The sequence below is a fragment of the Corvus cornix genome, chromosome 1A (genome assembly GCF_000738735.6).
Source record: "Corvus cornix cornix isolate S_Up_H32 chromosome 1A, ASM73873v5, whole genome shotgun sequence".
Lineage (NCBI taxonomy): Eukaryota > Metazoa > Chordata > Aves > Passeriformes > Corvidae > Corvus > Corvus cornix.
Genome location: NC_047057.1, coordinates 32,477,281 through 32,491,392, shown reverse-complemented (window position 1 = coordinate 32,491,392; position 14,112 = coordinate 32,477,281). Strand labels below are relative to the sequence as shown.

The window sequence follows — 14,112 nt, the reverse complement described above, 5'->3', positions numbered from 1 at the left end:
CTAGGTGGATGTGGCACACCATCTTTTTTTGCCAGTGCCTTAACCACTTCCCTTGTTTGAACCAGTTTCCTCTACCACTCTAAGACATCCTCTCTGATTCCTTGCAGACTTCAGTGTCTTTCCTCCTTCAGTCTCATTCTCTTTGCTAAGGTCCCTTTTGTTGTCTTCCTCAGCTCTGGATCTAAATAGAGCAGAGTTGACAATTTCTCCCACAAGTTGAGCAGTGGAATGAGAGAACAATTAAAACACTAGCAACCTTCCTAACGTGTTAGGAACCCTCCCTTGACTTCAAGATGTTTTGCTCCATTAGCACTAGAAATAGAACACAAGAAAAAACTCTTGGTGCCAATTCCAGCTGGACTGAAAAAGGTGAATTTGAAGTGTCAAGAATTGGTTAAATACATAAAATAATTCCCTTTGAAGTCCCAAAGCAGGCAAGCAGCTGCAAAACGAAATTCTACTAAAATTTTGGTGCATGTCTCAGCCTCCCTTAAAATACAATTGCCATGAGTTCAGAAAAACTCACACGTTTACTTAGAAACGAGCACATGAATAGCAGCATGTTTCTTCTGCTGATGACCAAGTAACACACTGACCTGTTTTTCAGACTTTGACCTGCACACCACTACAATTTTTTTAGGAGCTGCAGCCTCTTTTGTAAGAATCTCAGCTGACTGGTAAAGGCTTCTCAGAGTTGTTTTCTGCAGTTTCTTGAAATCCTGCAGGAGTGCCAAGGGATCTCCTGCTGACAAGTTGAGAAACACTGCTCTAAATCATTGTTCTGCAGTTTTGTAGCTTGTTTAGAAATAAAGATTCAACTAGAGGAAAAATACGGCAGTGAGATTACACTATTACAGTGGTGAGACACTGGAACAAGTTGTCCAGAAAAGATGTGGATGCCTCATCCCTGGAACTATTCCAAGGCCAGGCTGGATGGGGCTCTGAGCAGCCTCGGATAGTGGGAGGTGTCCTTGCCCATGGCAGGGGGATTGGTGATCTTTAAGGTCCCCTCCAACGCAAAGCATTCCATGGTTCTATGATCATTGCAGATACTGAAGCTTCCTCTAATCCTCAAGTGCTATGTACTACTGATGGGCTTCAGGTCCTAAGTGTGGAAATTTATTGTGCATTTGGTCTAACAAGGTCCGCCTGTAAGCAGTGCTCATCAACTCACTACTTCCAGTCTCAGCTGAATGGAGTATGTTTTCATTGTACCACAACTGCAGGATGCTTCAGATGAAATGGGCGGATGGTAAGTCACAGAAGTTCATGTTAGACATACAATTCAGATTACCCACAGAAATGCTCTTATGTGACACATACTCCAGAACTAGACAGTATCATTACACAAATGAGTACTACTTAGCTGTACAGTTGCACTGGCCTTTTAATTCCTGCATGAGAATGACCCCACATGTCATGCGGTGGTCAGACAGAAGTGGCTATTACACCCCTTTGGTATGGCAGTGGTGTGTGTGTGCAGTCCTACTGCTCAGCAGAACATGCTGGAGGGAACTGCACACACTCAAGAACAGCAACAGATGCCTTTGCCCACATTTAACAAAAAAGCATTGAAACTGTTTGTGGTACACATAGTACCATAAGCATGCAGTATTACACTTCTGCCATCTTTTGGCATTGACATGTTTCAGCAGATTTTGAGGAATCAGATAAGCTACAAGCAGGTTCATGTCTAAGGCCCAGTGTTCAGAATGTGCAGCTGTAACTGCAGGTAATGAAAGAGCAGACATGTAGAAAGATATGGCCCAAGACTAAAAAGAAATCAATTTTGATATCTGAAGTTAAAGATGAAATATATTGCTACCAACTATTTTCAAGAAAGAGTTCTCTATTTTTACCTTGAAATAGACATTTTTATTCCACAGTCTTTAGCTTTATGGTCACTTTCTTGGAAATGAAATGTCAACCAAGTAAACAGTTCACATTTTCAAAACAAGTACTTACCAGAATATGCTAAACCTGGCAATTTTATCATAATACTTTTCTTCTTTAGTCTACCTAATAAATTACCCTGTCATACAGCCTCCGTTCTCTTTTCTTCAAACACAACTGATGTTATGTTGGATTTTACCAAATTCACATGCTCAAAGATATTATCCTTTAAAAATTTTATCAGGTCACACAGCAACTTAGAAATTATGAAAATAGCAATGAAATTGTTGGCATCCTTGTACCATCCTATTAAGTCAACAACCTCTCCGAAAATCATTAACGACGGAGGGCCAAACATAGCTCTTAGCCAAGCTTAGAGCAATTCCGTTGACTTTAAAAGGAATGCATCTGTCCTGTGGGGTTACTCTTGAGTAAAAGCTGCCTCAGAAGGTTAATGGAAATTAAGATGTCATCTATTCTAGATTTTCAAAAGGGACAATTTATCCTTTATCACTATGCAAAAATGAATTTTCCAAGGTATTAATGAATTTCTGTCTCATCCATGCTTTGAAGTTTCGATACCATTCTAAAAGCTTTTTTCTCCTTTGAATCTTTTCTTCTAAACTCATTTTTTTTTCTTTCTCTAGAATAGCAGGAAGCTCTTTCCAGTTTTTAATAAAGATAAATGGAGCCCCCATGGTTTTTAATAATTGCAATGGAGCACTGTGGTACATTGATGAATTTCCGCAAACACCCGGTGTCATTACGTCTTCTATAACAGGCAGAGATCCATATGAACAAGCTTCATAAATTCTGTAACATTCTGTATTTATTCCCACTGGGCACAATGTCAAATCACTCTGCAGCAAGGCATCTTGATAGTTTTTGAAACTTTCATTTGTTTCTTGAGGCTGCCACCTAGGAAAATAAAAAGGGTGAAAATTAATATTTTCCCCACAGGCACTGCAATGAAAAGGTAGAGATATGCTTTAATTTCCATTATTTATAAAACTGAAAATGCTATCAGTGTAAAAATTTTATATTACACACACAGTCTTAACTGCTTTTAAAGGAGTCTTCTAAAAATTTATTGAAAATGTCACTGTTAAAAATAGACTGTAAGATGTGGCCCTTTTCGGAAATTATTAATACTTAGAAGTGTAAGAAACAAATTGAAATGCCACTTCAAATCTTCTGCATGACTTGGATGATGCACATGTCAATTTACTTCACAGCACAGTTTAGCAACAGACAAAACGGGAGACACTCAATGGACTTTTTAATGACTTTGTTTGGCCTCAAATACTTTAAATCAGTAGAGGTTTGCTCTTCAAGAGTTAGGACATAAAGCAATCCGTTTACCCTGAATTAATCTACTTGAAGTGCCTCAGTATGTCTGGGATGTAAGAGTTTATGTAACAGATACAATCCATCTCCTGAGACTCTTCATTAGGGCAGGTGAGGTCTACCTAAGCACTGCTGTGCCTGCTATCCAACATTTTATAGGTGTTGCTTTTCAAACAACAATTCAAGAAATACGATCAGAACCCTACTCGTTAGTCAAAACCAACTGTGCAGTACAGATTAAATCCACTCTCATGTGGAACACAACAAAATATGGCTGTCTTCTTTCTTCTACTAAAGACATTAAACTCCACAAAATACAAGACAAGTGCTTCTTCTCATAATCAAATATTTGTAAGAAAAAAACCAGATGGTCTTTGATGGTTATATATATAGATTTTCTATACCAAATTTAAAAACGTGCTTTATGTAAAATAACAACAGAAAGGCTGTTATGTTATGATGACCTAAACAAAGCGTCTCAGCAATGTTCCCTGACTTAATGACTGACTACCTTTATTTGTACTATTTTTTAACACAAGAAAGGATTGGTAATAATGAACCAGGCAAAAAAGTCTGAGTATCTTAATGAAGTAAATTAAAGTCTTACTGTTCTCTGGCTGCAATCCAGCAAAGTTTGTCAAGCCCATCCTGTTTCAGAATTTCCATTAGGGCTTCTCTCGAAGAATTCTTATAAACTGTTCCTAAGAAATTACATAGATATGATCTTGGATCACGAAGCATTGACCAGCTGGGTTCTACAACTGGAAAACTTCTGTAGCTGTAAAAACAATGTATAAGTTAGACAACTATATCAAAGGAAAACATTTTGCAGCATTTCATCTTCACTGCATCATATATTAAGACTAAAAACACCAACTTGTTGTCAATCCACAAGTAAACCAATTGAAGTCCTGTCCTGAAAGTGTATCTTTATTCCCTTTGCCCCCACCACTCCCTTCACCAAGTTTCCAGAATAACTTACCTCTTTTTTCAACATCAGAAATATTGTATGTGCATATTACAGAATGTCCTTGACTAACATGCTTTTCCAAAGAAGCTGTTCTTGATGAAACCACAAGTTTTGACTGAAATGGCCAGGTTAATGGTAACTGTGGCACTTAAGTCTCACCTACCTTTATCTGTGGATATGCCTATCAACTGGAACTACCACTGGTATCTCTCAAAGCAAAATCTCACTTTGATCTGAGTGAACTTCAATAATCTAATCTTTTGGCTACTAAATAGCTTGTTGTACATTTTTTGACAGAGCAGTCCTTTCCTCATACTTCTGCATGATGAATGTTAATTCACTCAGTTTCTAATAACCATTAGTCCATTCATGACAAGTATTTTTGCATCATTCTACATCTTCATTTTCTCTCTTTATTTGGAAAATCTGGCACATTTTCATGCCTTTAACCCTGTTTTTTACAGCCGTTGTATGCAAAGGCTGGAAACCCCCATTTTGACACCCAGTTTATCTTCCTCCACCCAGCTTTGCACCCTAGTTTATTGCTTTAAGTGTTGTTGCTTTCTCTTAACTGTCACCTTAATCTCAGCATCTCAAAACTCAACTTCTTTCCACTTAGGAACTTCCAATGCCATCAATTCTTTGACACCATAATCCAAATATATCATATTTCAGGGATACTGTGAACAAGTTCAAGCTGCATGTAAAAAAACTCTACACTGTTTTCCAGCTTGTTCAGCAAACTGGATCAATACAGGATACTGAATTCAAATTCAACACAAGGTATGAAAACAATCCTGTATTCCTTTCAGCTTCTATTGCCCTGGTAAGTAGCTAAACCACTATCAGCTCTGTTAGTGAGAAGTAAAAATGCATCTAGCTGAACCAAACCTTTATTTACTCCACATAAATAGTTTGAGCACTTGAATATAACAAAAATGGTTTTTTAACCAAGCAGTTAAGACAGCTTACACTACTGTAATACTAGAGTATAACAACTCCACACGGGAAGCCTTTTGAGCCATAATGGAGGTTAAAAAAAGCACTCTTTCCTTTCCTGAACAAATAGTACCTGCAGCGTTATTACACAAATATCTTTTAAATCTCCACATCACTGGTAAATATTACATCAGCAGTCATAAATTGCAAGAGCAAATCTACTGAAGAAAGAAGGAATAGAAAACCTCAGGAGACACAGGTTCATTTTCTTAAAGCTTCCTAAACACTAGTATTCTTTTCTTGTTATCATTTTTATTGCTAAATGCAACTTTTAAGGACTCCAATGCCTGATTTAGAAAATGATTGATAGGATCATGTTCTGCAAATTACTTACAATTGTTTTGGGCAGCAGCATCACTCAGTCATATTTTCCATACCACACGCATAACAATTAATTAATCAATTGCAATTTCTGTCTACAGCACTTACGTAGCTACTCCTAAAGGCCACTGGAAAATATCTTCTTCATTTACAAACGCATAGTCATATGTAACAAAGAGCAGATGCACAAAGCCCCCGTTTCGTTTCAGGTATGGCTGAATCCACGCGTTGTTGCACTGCTCGTTGCCGAGCAGCACCACTGCCACATGCTGGATTTTGCGAGTCTCCATCAGTGTTTGTGCGTAGTGCAGCCACTGCATGGCGTAGGCGATCTTCGCCGGCTCCCTCCCGTTCAGCACCAGCACCACATGCTCCGCTTCCACCGAGAAGTAGCCGGGAACCACAGATGGGCCAGTGAGGAAGCTGAGAAAACCAAAATACAACACTAAACAAAGTTACACAAGTTATTGACCTTGATCCTCTAACTAGTCTTACTACACAGTATGTACTTCAGAGATTTTTTCTTCAATAATGTAAATGCAATATACTGCAAAATCACTGTACAACTGTAGCCGCTTCTGTTGTTAGTATCTACTGCTTAGCACAGGAGTAAAGCTGCTTTCATTTTTATTCAGGAAAAAGGAGATTGACTTAAATAAGGTATTTTGTCAATACATCAGAACTAGTACCATACTCAAACCTCAGAATGTGTGTAAATCAACCACCTTTCAAAAAAGGGTGCACCTTGATGTTCACTAAAGGTTAAACATTTTCTTAATTCCAGTAATAACTGATGATTGCTGTATTAGAACAAGAGAGAGGCCCTCCCAAAAACCTGAAGACTATACTAAATCTGCTATCGTTACGAGGGACAGTTAGCTAGTCTTGTATACTACTTTTCTCAGTATTTTGGTTAAGTTTCTGCTGAGCAGAATCAATAACACAAAAGGCATCTCTCTAAATGTAAACCTAGCATTGTTGTATGACCCAGGTCAAACTTCAGGCTCTGATGTAAGCTAGTAAAGCACAAATATTTTAGTTATAAAATGGCATTTCTATATCTTGCACAATGCATTTAACAGAAGAATTTCAGTCATGTAGCAAAATCATTAAATCTTTAATCATTTGCAAGTATCTGACAAAAGCCATTTATGAACTGCAATGAAACAAACCAGTATTTGCCAGCTGCTGCTCTTCAGTTACCTGGTGTATTAACAGACCATTGATTGAACGTAAAGAAGTACTAGTTACACAGCTTAGGAAAAAGTGGAAGGGAGAAAACAGTATTTTTTTTTCTAGGAGTCAGTTAAGTGCTAGTTTTCTAGGTCTGCTGCATTACTAGTTTTTCAGCTACCAGCAAAACTTAATTTAGAGTGAGTATAAGTTTTAATTCACGAAGTCCTGAGACTGACAGCTAGTTTCAGTTCAAATATACTTACTGAGGAAAAAAATCCTTCACAACAAAAGCTGTAAAAACTACACCAGTGAGGTTAGCTGGAGCAGACTGACCTTACACAAGTGTATTTTAAACCTGAGTTAAGCTGACATGCTGCTGGCTTGGTGGGAAGGGTGTATTTTGGAGCCAAGATTCGTAAGACTCATGACTTAGAAACAAGACTTCTAATACATTATATGTTAAGTCAGATCAAGACTTAAATCCAAACTTTAACAGACAATGAGAACAGAATCACTGGGATTCCTAAGAGAGAATACCCTGAGCTTTGGAATGGCTAAAGTAGGGACTAAGATACGTACATGGTCCAGTGATCACCTTGCAAAAAGAGACTTGGGGAGAAAGGGTTTTTTCTATGACACAGCACTTAGAGGGTAACAACTTTACAGGAATAACAACATGTACAGGTCAGGAAGCAATGACCTGTGTGTAGGAATATATGAAGTTGAACAGCATAAAACTACAGTGGGGAAAAAAAAGTAACACTGTGCAAGTCTCATAAATCCCATACTTCAATAATTAAAACACTGTGCTAGGGTTGTACTATTAACTCCCAATCAGAACACAACTGGGATTGGGAAACAGAAGAGAGATTACAGAAGCTACAAAGTTAAGGGAGTAGTCCTAACAGTACTAACTACTCACATGAAGGCTAGATCAAAGATAATTTGGGAAGATCATGTTTTTTGGACTAAATACGTGACTTGCTTTTCCTTACTAGTCATACAGTCATACAAAAAGGTACTATTTTAGACTGAGTCTTACAGTGCCCATTCTGAAGGTGTTAGACAGCCATTCTGTAACAGCAATGATTAACACTTGCAACACGGCAGATCATAATAAATACATCCAGCACAAACATATTCATTATGCAATAACGGAATTACATAAAAATGAGAAAATCAAGAAAGAATTTGGAAAGGAGCAGTCCAAATCACAAGAAGGTTTCAAGGAGTTTGTAGACTGTTCAAAAACAGTGTATAAGAAGCCTAGGCATGCTGTGTGCTTCAATCCAAAAAGTAAACAACACAGACCCCCCCAACCCCATCTGGCTCAACAGAAAAGTAAGGGAGATTCCCACACCTAATTTATTCGCTTCTGCAAGAAATACAAGGTTGAACACCACAAGTATTATATCAAACGGAGGATTTGGACCTGGATAGCATTCACTTGAGAGTTTTGAAGGAACACAAACACATAATTGCAGAACAGCTGGCAAAGGTGTGGAGCTGTCATTATGAAAAGACACTGTGCTTGATTAGTGGTTCACCATCTTTTGTAGACTCCATCTACAAAACAACTTGAGAGGACGCTGGAGAACAATCAGTATTAATTCCCTCTCTGGAAGAGTCTGCAATAAACAGTAAGATCACTGAATCTTATCAATAGGTAACACCACTGATCACATATATGGATAAGCACTGCTGGAAATGAGTTATCCTGTTTCAATCTGATGAAGATCTATGAGCATGTCAATAAAAACACAGATAAAGAGGATCCAGTGGACATAGTGTATTTGGATTTTCAAAAAGCTTCACTAAAGGGTTTTATTAAAATTAAATTGCCAGAAACTATCCCTGGTGGAATCCTTTGATAGACAGAAACCTCTGCTGGTTGACTGAGGCAAGGCAGCACTGAATGTTTATAAAATAGAGAGGGTGTGACTTGGTAGAATAGAAATTTAGGAAAGCTCTTACCAAGTAATAACAGGTGCTCTACAACATCCTCCTAGATGACAGGAGAGAATGGTGTGAATTGCTTCAGGTCAAAGAAAGCGTTAAATCCTGCTTTCTTGATTTTTGTATGAAAGTGCCAAGATGTTACTAAAACCCACAGCTATGCAGTTCCTTCTCCACTCCTGTTTTTAAATAAACATCACTCCATTTTATGGAGAAGCTGGTACCTTCTGCATTTTTTAGGCAACTTCTTTGGTGAAAACGTGAAGCTATCAAAATCTATATTAATTATGTGTATTCTCCATCCTAAATATACAAAATGGGATTATTCCTGCAACTGTGTTCAAGGGGTATTTTGGCATTTTTGCGTCTTTAGATTTGGCATTCTTTAAAAACATTCACCAGAGGTCTATTTTTTAACAATCATTAGACTTACCACAGAAAACTGCAGAGCAGCACACATTGTCCAAATATGTCACCTCAGCTAGCTCCCTCTAGCCTCATCTAGTAATCAAATGGAGACAATTTACCTCAGCCAGGCAGTAAACAATTCTAGAAAATCTTATAACAAGTGAGGAGCCAAAATCACATTCTTCTTCTTCACAACACAAGCTAATATTTCCAGATTGAGTAAAAAGTAGCTATTTAATTTCAGAAACCTCGTTGTTAAAATAATAGTTATATTGCATATTTTCTATACTTTGCACAACAAGTTTCTACTAGCCTGTCAAAAGTTAACCTCTGTTATGTTGGTACTAAACTTAAGCTTAGTAATTTTATAGGATCTAAGTTGAAATTAAAATAAGCACTCGATTATCCCTGGTTCATCCAGACAACAAGAAGATATTTAAATGCAAGTACATAAGTCTTTCTTTGAGAGATGCAAACCCTAAAGAAACATGTGAGGTTATTAATCATCTGAAACAGGCACACTAGAAAGAAAATAACCATAATCAGTCAAGTGACAGACTCATTAAGTACAGCAAATTATTTTCATGTTATAAACGTGAAAAGCAAGAGCTTGAAAGAAACTCTCCTGTCAATACCAAGAAGATAACCTATCTGGCAGAGTATCATGGATTTCTACGGCTTCTGAGATTTTAACTCTGGAAACAACAAAGTCTTTTGCCACCAAGACTGCACTGCAGGCACTGGTCCACATTCAAAGAAAGCATTGTATCCTTTCTCTATATTTGTGAATGGAAAGCCCTATTGCTCTGTCAAGGAGACTACCAAGATGCAGTAGCCTCACTCATAGTTGATTCTCTAAACTTGTAGGATCATCTTTTATTTGCAGACAAGGAATATAGCTTTTTTTGTTAAAGAGTACATAAATTCATCCATTTCTTCTGAAAAGATTCTATGTCCTATATATACCATGTTCACTGTTAGAAACTTTGATAAACAATTCAAAATGATTTAAAGAAGTTTTGTAATCACTTAAAACCTCCTTTCAATTCACAACACGTTTACTATCTTCAAATTCCAACTAGAACCACATCTTATTGTGCATGGAAAAAACAGCCTTCTGAAGTAACACACTTTTCAGAAGTTAAACTTACTTAAGTGTGTAATGTATGTATTAAAAGAAAACTTTTTTAACAGGTAGGTCCTGGAGCAAGTGACTAAATGTTACCTACTTCTGGAGACTGGCTAACTGGCCAAACAGACCTGCAGCTTTCACTATGTCTTCACAGAAAGTCTTAAAATGGTATTAAATAGGGACTCAGAATTGTTGTGTATCATTCACTGAATAATATAAAACATTTGACAACAATCTTAAAACATACATGATCACAGATCAAACACCACTGTTAGTGCAAACAGTGCTTTAAGCGTAATGTTCCTTTCCATATAAAATTTTGGGTTGCAAATCAAGTAGCTAACCAGAAGCTAGGCCTCACATATTGCCTTTGTTATAAACAGAAACAAATTACAGTTTTGACATATTCCTGTTTATGAATGAATGAATGAGCCAAGTCTCTTTCCCCTGAATACAGTAGAAACCAAACAGCAGGAGACATCTTCTTGCCTCATACATGCATGCTTGATTTTGTCAACTACGAGCCCCCAAACTCCAGTTCTTAACACTTTTCTTGGGGTTGCATCCTGACCCTGCCACTGAGGCCTCTTGGCTGCTCTTTTTCTCAGCATTGGTAAGTCTTTCCCCATTTTTTTTTTAATAACACAAAACACCATAAACCAGATGAAATTGCTCCCTAGTTTTCTATTTTTTAATGGTGATGTGTTTGGACTAGAATTGGTTAGTTTTATCAAGTATGTGTTTCCATGTATAAATGATAATTTTGAATGAGAAGCTGGGTGCATATTCCATAGTTATCAAAACATGACAAAATTAAAGGATTTGCAACTGTATTAAAATAACCACAACTTTGAGATAGGCAAAATAATGCACCTGAGCAGTGCATCATGTAGTTTATCTTTCCAATGCCTTATTTGTTAAAGTTTACACAATTGAAATCAAGATAATGAACAACACCTGAAGTATGTTTTTCCTGCTTTTTGGCTTCCTTCTCTCCACTGTGCAGTCACATCAGCCGGCTCAAGGTGCCCTCCAAAAATATGTTGCCAAAGGTAAAGACCTACACAAATGAAGACATGATGGAGAATTTGAAGGTTCAGATCTTGCCTACTCTACACTCCTAACAAATAAAATTATTTCTGGAAAATGAAAAAGCATCACAACATAAGAACTTGGGAAAGAAATGTCAGAGCTTCTTGCATAATAGACTTGCAATTAGTTAAGATGAATTTTTCCCACACTGGCATTTAAAAGGATACTTTGGCTGATAAAATATCAGTAGATGAAGATATACTACACTACTGCTTCTGTTAGCAACTCTTTCCAGCACACATACCACTAAAAATGAGCAAATATTAATCAGCATTTTCAGGACATGCATACATCTCTTAAGCTTTTGTGAAACACACCATTTTTTTGTGATGGTAATATACGAGGTAATATACCTATGTGTTGTACAATGCTACATGAAGTTCCACTTTAAACCTGGAATTTACAAAAAAGCTAAAGTAAGAACAGTGATGTGTCTTCAGCAGTAGCTAAAGAGTTTGAGAAGACCTTGGCTCCCAGTTTGTGCAGAGGAAGGTCAGTGTCTTCCACAACAAAATTATTTCCAAGTTTATCAGTGGCAGCAGTACTGCAGTACACTGCACTACAAGAAATGCTTTATTTCTCACTGTGTGATGTTTTATTTCACGAAGTGTAAATGCGACAAAAATAAATAATCTGGTTAGGCAAGTAAGAGGCCTCTCCTTGTGTTGTACTGTAAACTACACTGGATTAGAAAAGTAACTATGTTTCTCTGCCATTTGAGACATTTTCCTTGACAGATGCAGAAAAACAGCCTTGAAAAGAACTGATACAAAGAAACTGGAGTTCAACTACTCTTCTATTGCTATAAATTTGAGTAACAGCTACCATTCCTTAATACTCTTCACATACATATATACATACTATTGAATCATATACATAAATTTTAGTCATCAGAAAACAGAGAAAAGTGCCATTACTAGAAAGGTTAAATAACTAATAGACATTGACTATATCTGCTTACCAATTGCTGCTTTGCCCCAAATCTGTACTCTAAGACTGGTCTGTTCTAGGTGAGATCTCGCATATTTTATCATCTTAAGATTAGCTTCATATCTCTGCTGAGAAGCAGCCAGCTCGTTTTTCTCGTCTGCATCCCATGGATTCCACTCTTCGTTTCCCAAGGCAACATGATCTGTGTAACCTAAAAGCGTGAATTACATATAAAAAAAGATCAAATTCACAACTTTAGGAAGACTAATGAATTTTCTGAAATTTGTGATTTCAAGCAGCACCTGGCAACCTTCCTTCAGCCCTGGGCCGGGCCCACCACCATCGCCACCACAACCACCATCACAGGCGCCACCGCCGCCTTCTCCTCCCCCGCCGGGCCGCGCGGTGCCACCCAAGGCACTGCGGAAATGGGCCGCGGCCGGCGCAGGCCCGATGGGGAGCGGTGGGGCCCCGGCCCCGCTCTCCCCCAGGGGCCGCCACCAGGCCCCGCCCGCCGGGCCGGCCCCGCACCAAGGCCGCCGCCTCCGGGCCGGGCCCGGGCCCGGGCGCCTCGGAGCAGCTCCGCCGCCGCGCTCACCTCGCGGGCCGCGGCGGTCCCGGTGCGGGCGAGGGGCGGCCGGGCGGCGCGGCCGCAGGAACACGGTTGTAGGCCGCGTAGAGGGAGAAGAGGCCGTACGCGACGATGAGGGCAGAGCAGAGCCGCCTGCGAGCGCCCCGCATACCCGCCCAGCGCGGGCGGAAGGCCCGGCGGGGGGCGCCGGGAGGCGGCGGCGGGAGCAGACTCCGCCCGCCGGCCGGGGCTGCGTCCGCCGCTGAGGAGGCTCAGAGCCGCCGGTGCCCATGACCTGCTCCTGCCCGCAGCCCGGGAGAGCTGTGCGATGATGTGTAACCAGGTTGTAAACGGATAGATGAACAGCACAGTCAGGTTATGGGAATTTTATATAATGGGGAAATCTTGGACAGATCAGAGCGAGTCATGTTCCATAGAAAGAGAAAGATAGGAAGATTGTCCGTGAGTCCTTTTTAAGGCTAGGTGCTACAGCTTCTTTAAAGCCTCTACCAGCCTGTATACAAACACCATGACCCTAATTGTAGCCAAAAGCACAGCAACCTTCATGTACCCTAAGGAGAGAGAGTGTAGAACAGTATAGATCATAATGCACTGCACAACCCTACAGCCTTTTCTGGGTCTGAGTGGGTTTTTTCTTGATAATTTTCTTACCCTTATGAACACTAAACCTTGCTCTGACCCTGACCTAAAATTCATTTAATGGACCACTGCTTGTTCCCAACTTAAATGTAACTACTTGTCTTAGAAGGCCTTCTGAAATAGGCTTATAGTCAGCCTACTGCCAAATCCTTAATCTAATTTAATTGCTTATACGTTTGCTGAACTGTAAGTCTAGCCTGATGACCCACTGTGGCAGTAGTCACAGAATGGTTGGGGTGGGAAGGCGCCTTCAAGATAATTAAGTTCCAACCCCCTGCCACAGGCAGCGATACTTCCAGGTTGTTCAAAGCCCTGGGTCACTTCCAAGAATGGGACCTTCACAACTTCTCTGTCTTACCACACTCATAATAAAAAATTTCCTCTTTTCAGTTTGAAGCCATTGCCCTGTGTCATGCTGCTACTAGCCCTGGTAAAAAGGTTTTCTCTTTCTTTTAAGCTTCTTTTGTATACTGAAGCCCTATCCATTAAAACCCATATAATGCAAATAACACTTGCCGATACTACTGCTAATCTGTTGCAAAATTGCAGGTCAATACACTTGTTCCGGTTAGGCATCACGGCCACTTTGCTTTGGTTATAGTGATTTACAATTTTATGAAAGAAGTGCACCTCATAAATGCTTTCAAAATGAAGACC

At 39.3% G+C, this 14,112-nt stretch overlaps 1 protein-coding gene across 1 annotated transcript; it reads right to left on the bottom strand.

Moving 5' to 3' along the window:
- Positions 1 to 1,369: 1,369 nt before the first annotated feature.
- RXYLT1 (ribitol xylosyltransferase 1) lies at positions 1,370 to 12,999 on the bottom strand. The gene is given in 7 exon segments (XM_039571195.1): positions 1,370 to 2,811; positions 3,848 to 4,018; positions 5,639 to 5,953; positions 11,160 to 11,262; positions 12,256 to 12,435; positions 12,823 to 12,889; positions 12,891 to 12,999. Coding segments are annotated over 7 exon segments (1,329 nt in total). The 5' UTR covers positions 12,966 to 12,999; the 3' UTR covers positions 1,370 to 2,393.
- Between the last annotated feature and the right edge of the window lie 1,113 nt (positions 13,000 to 14,112).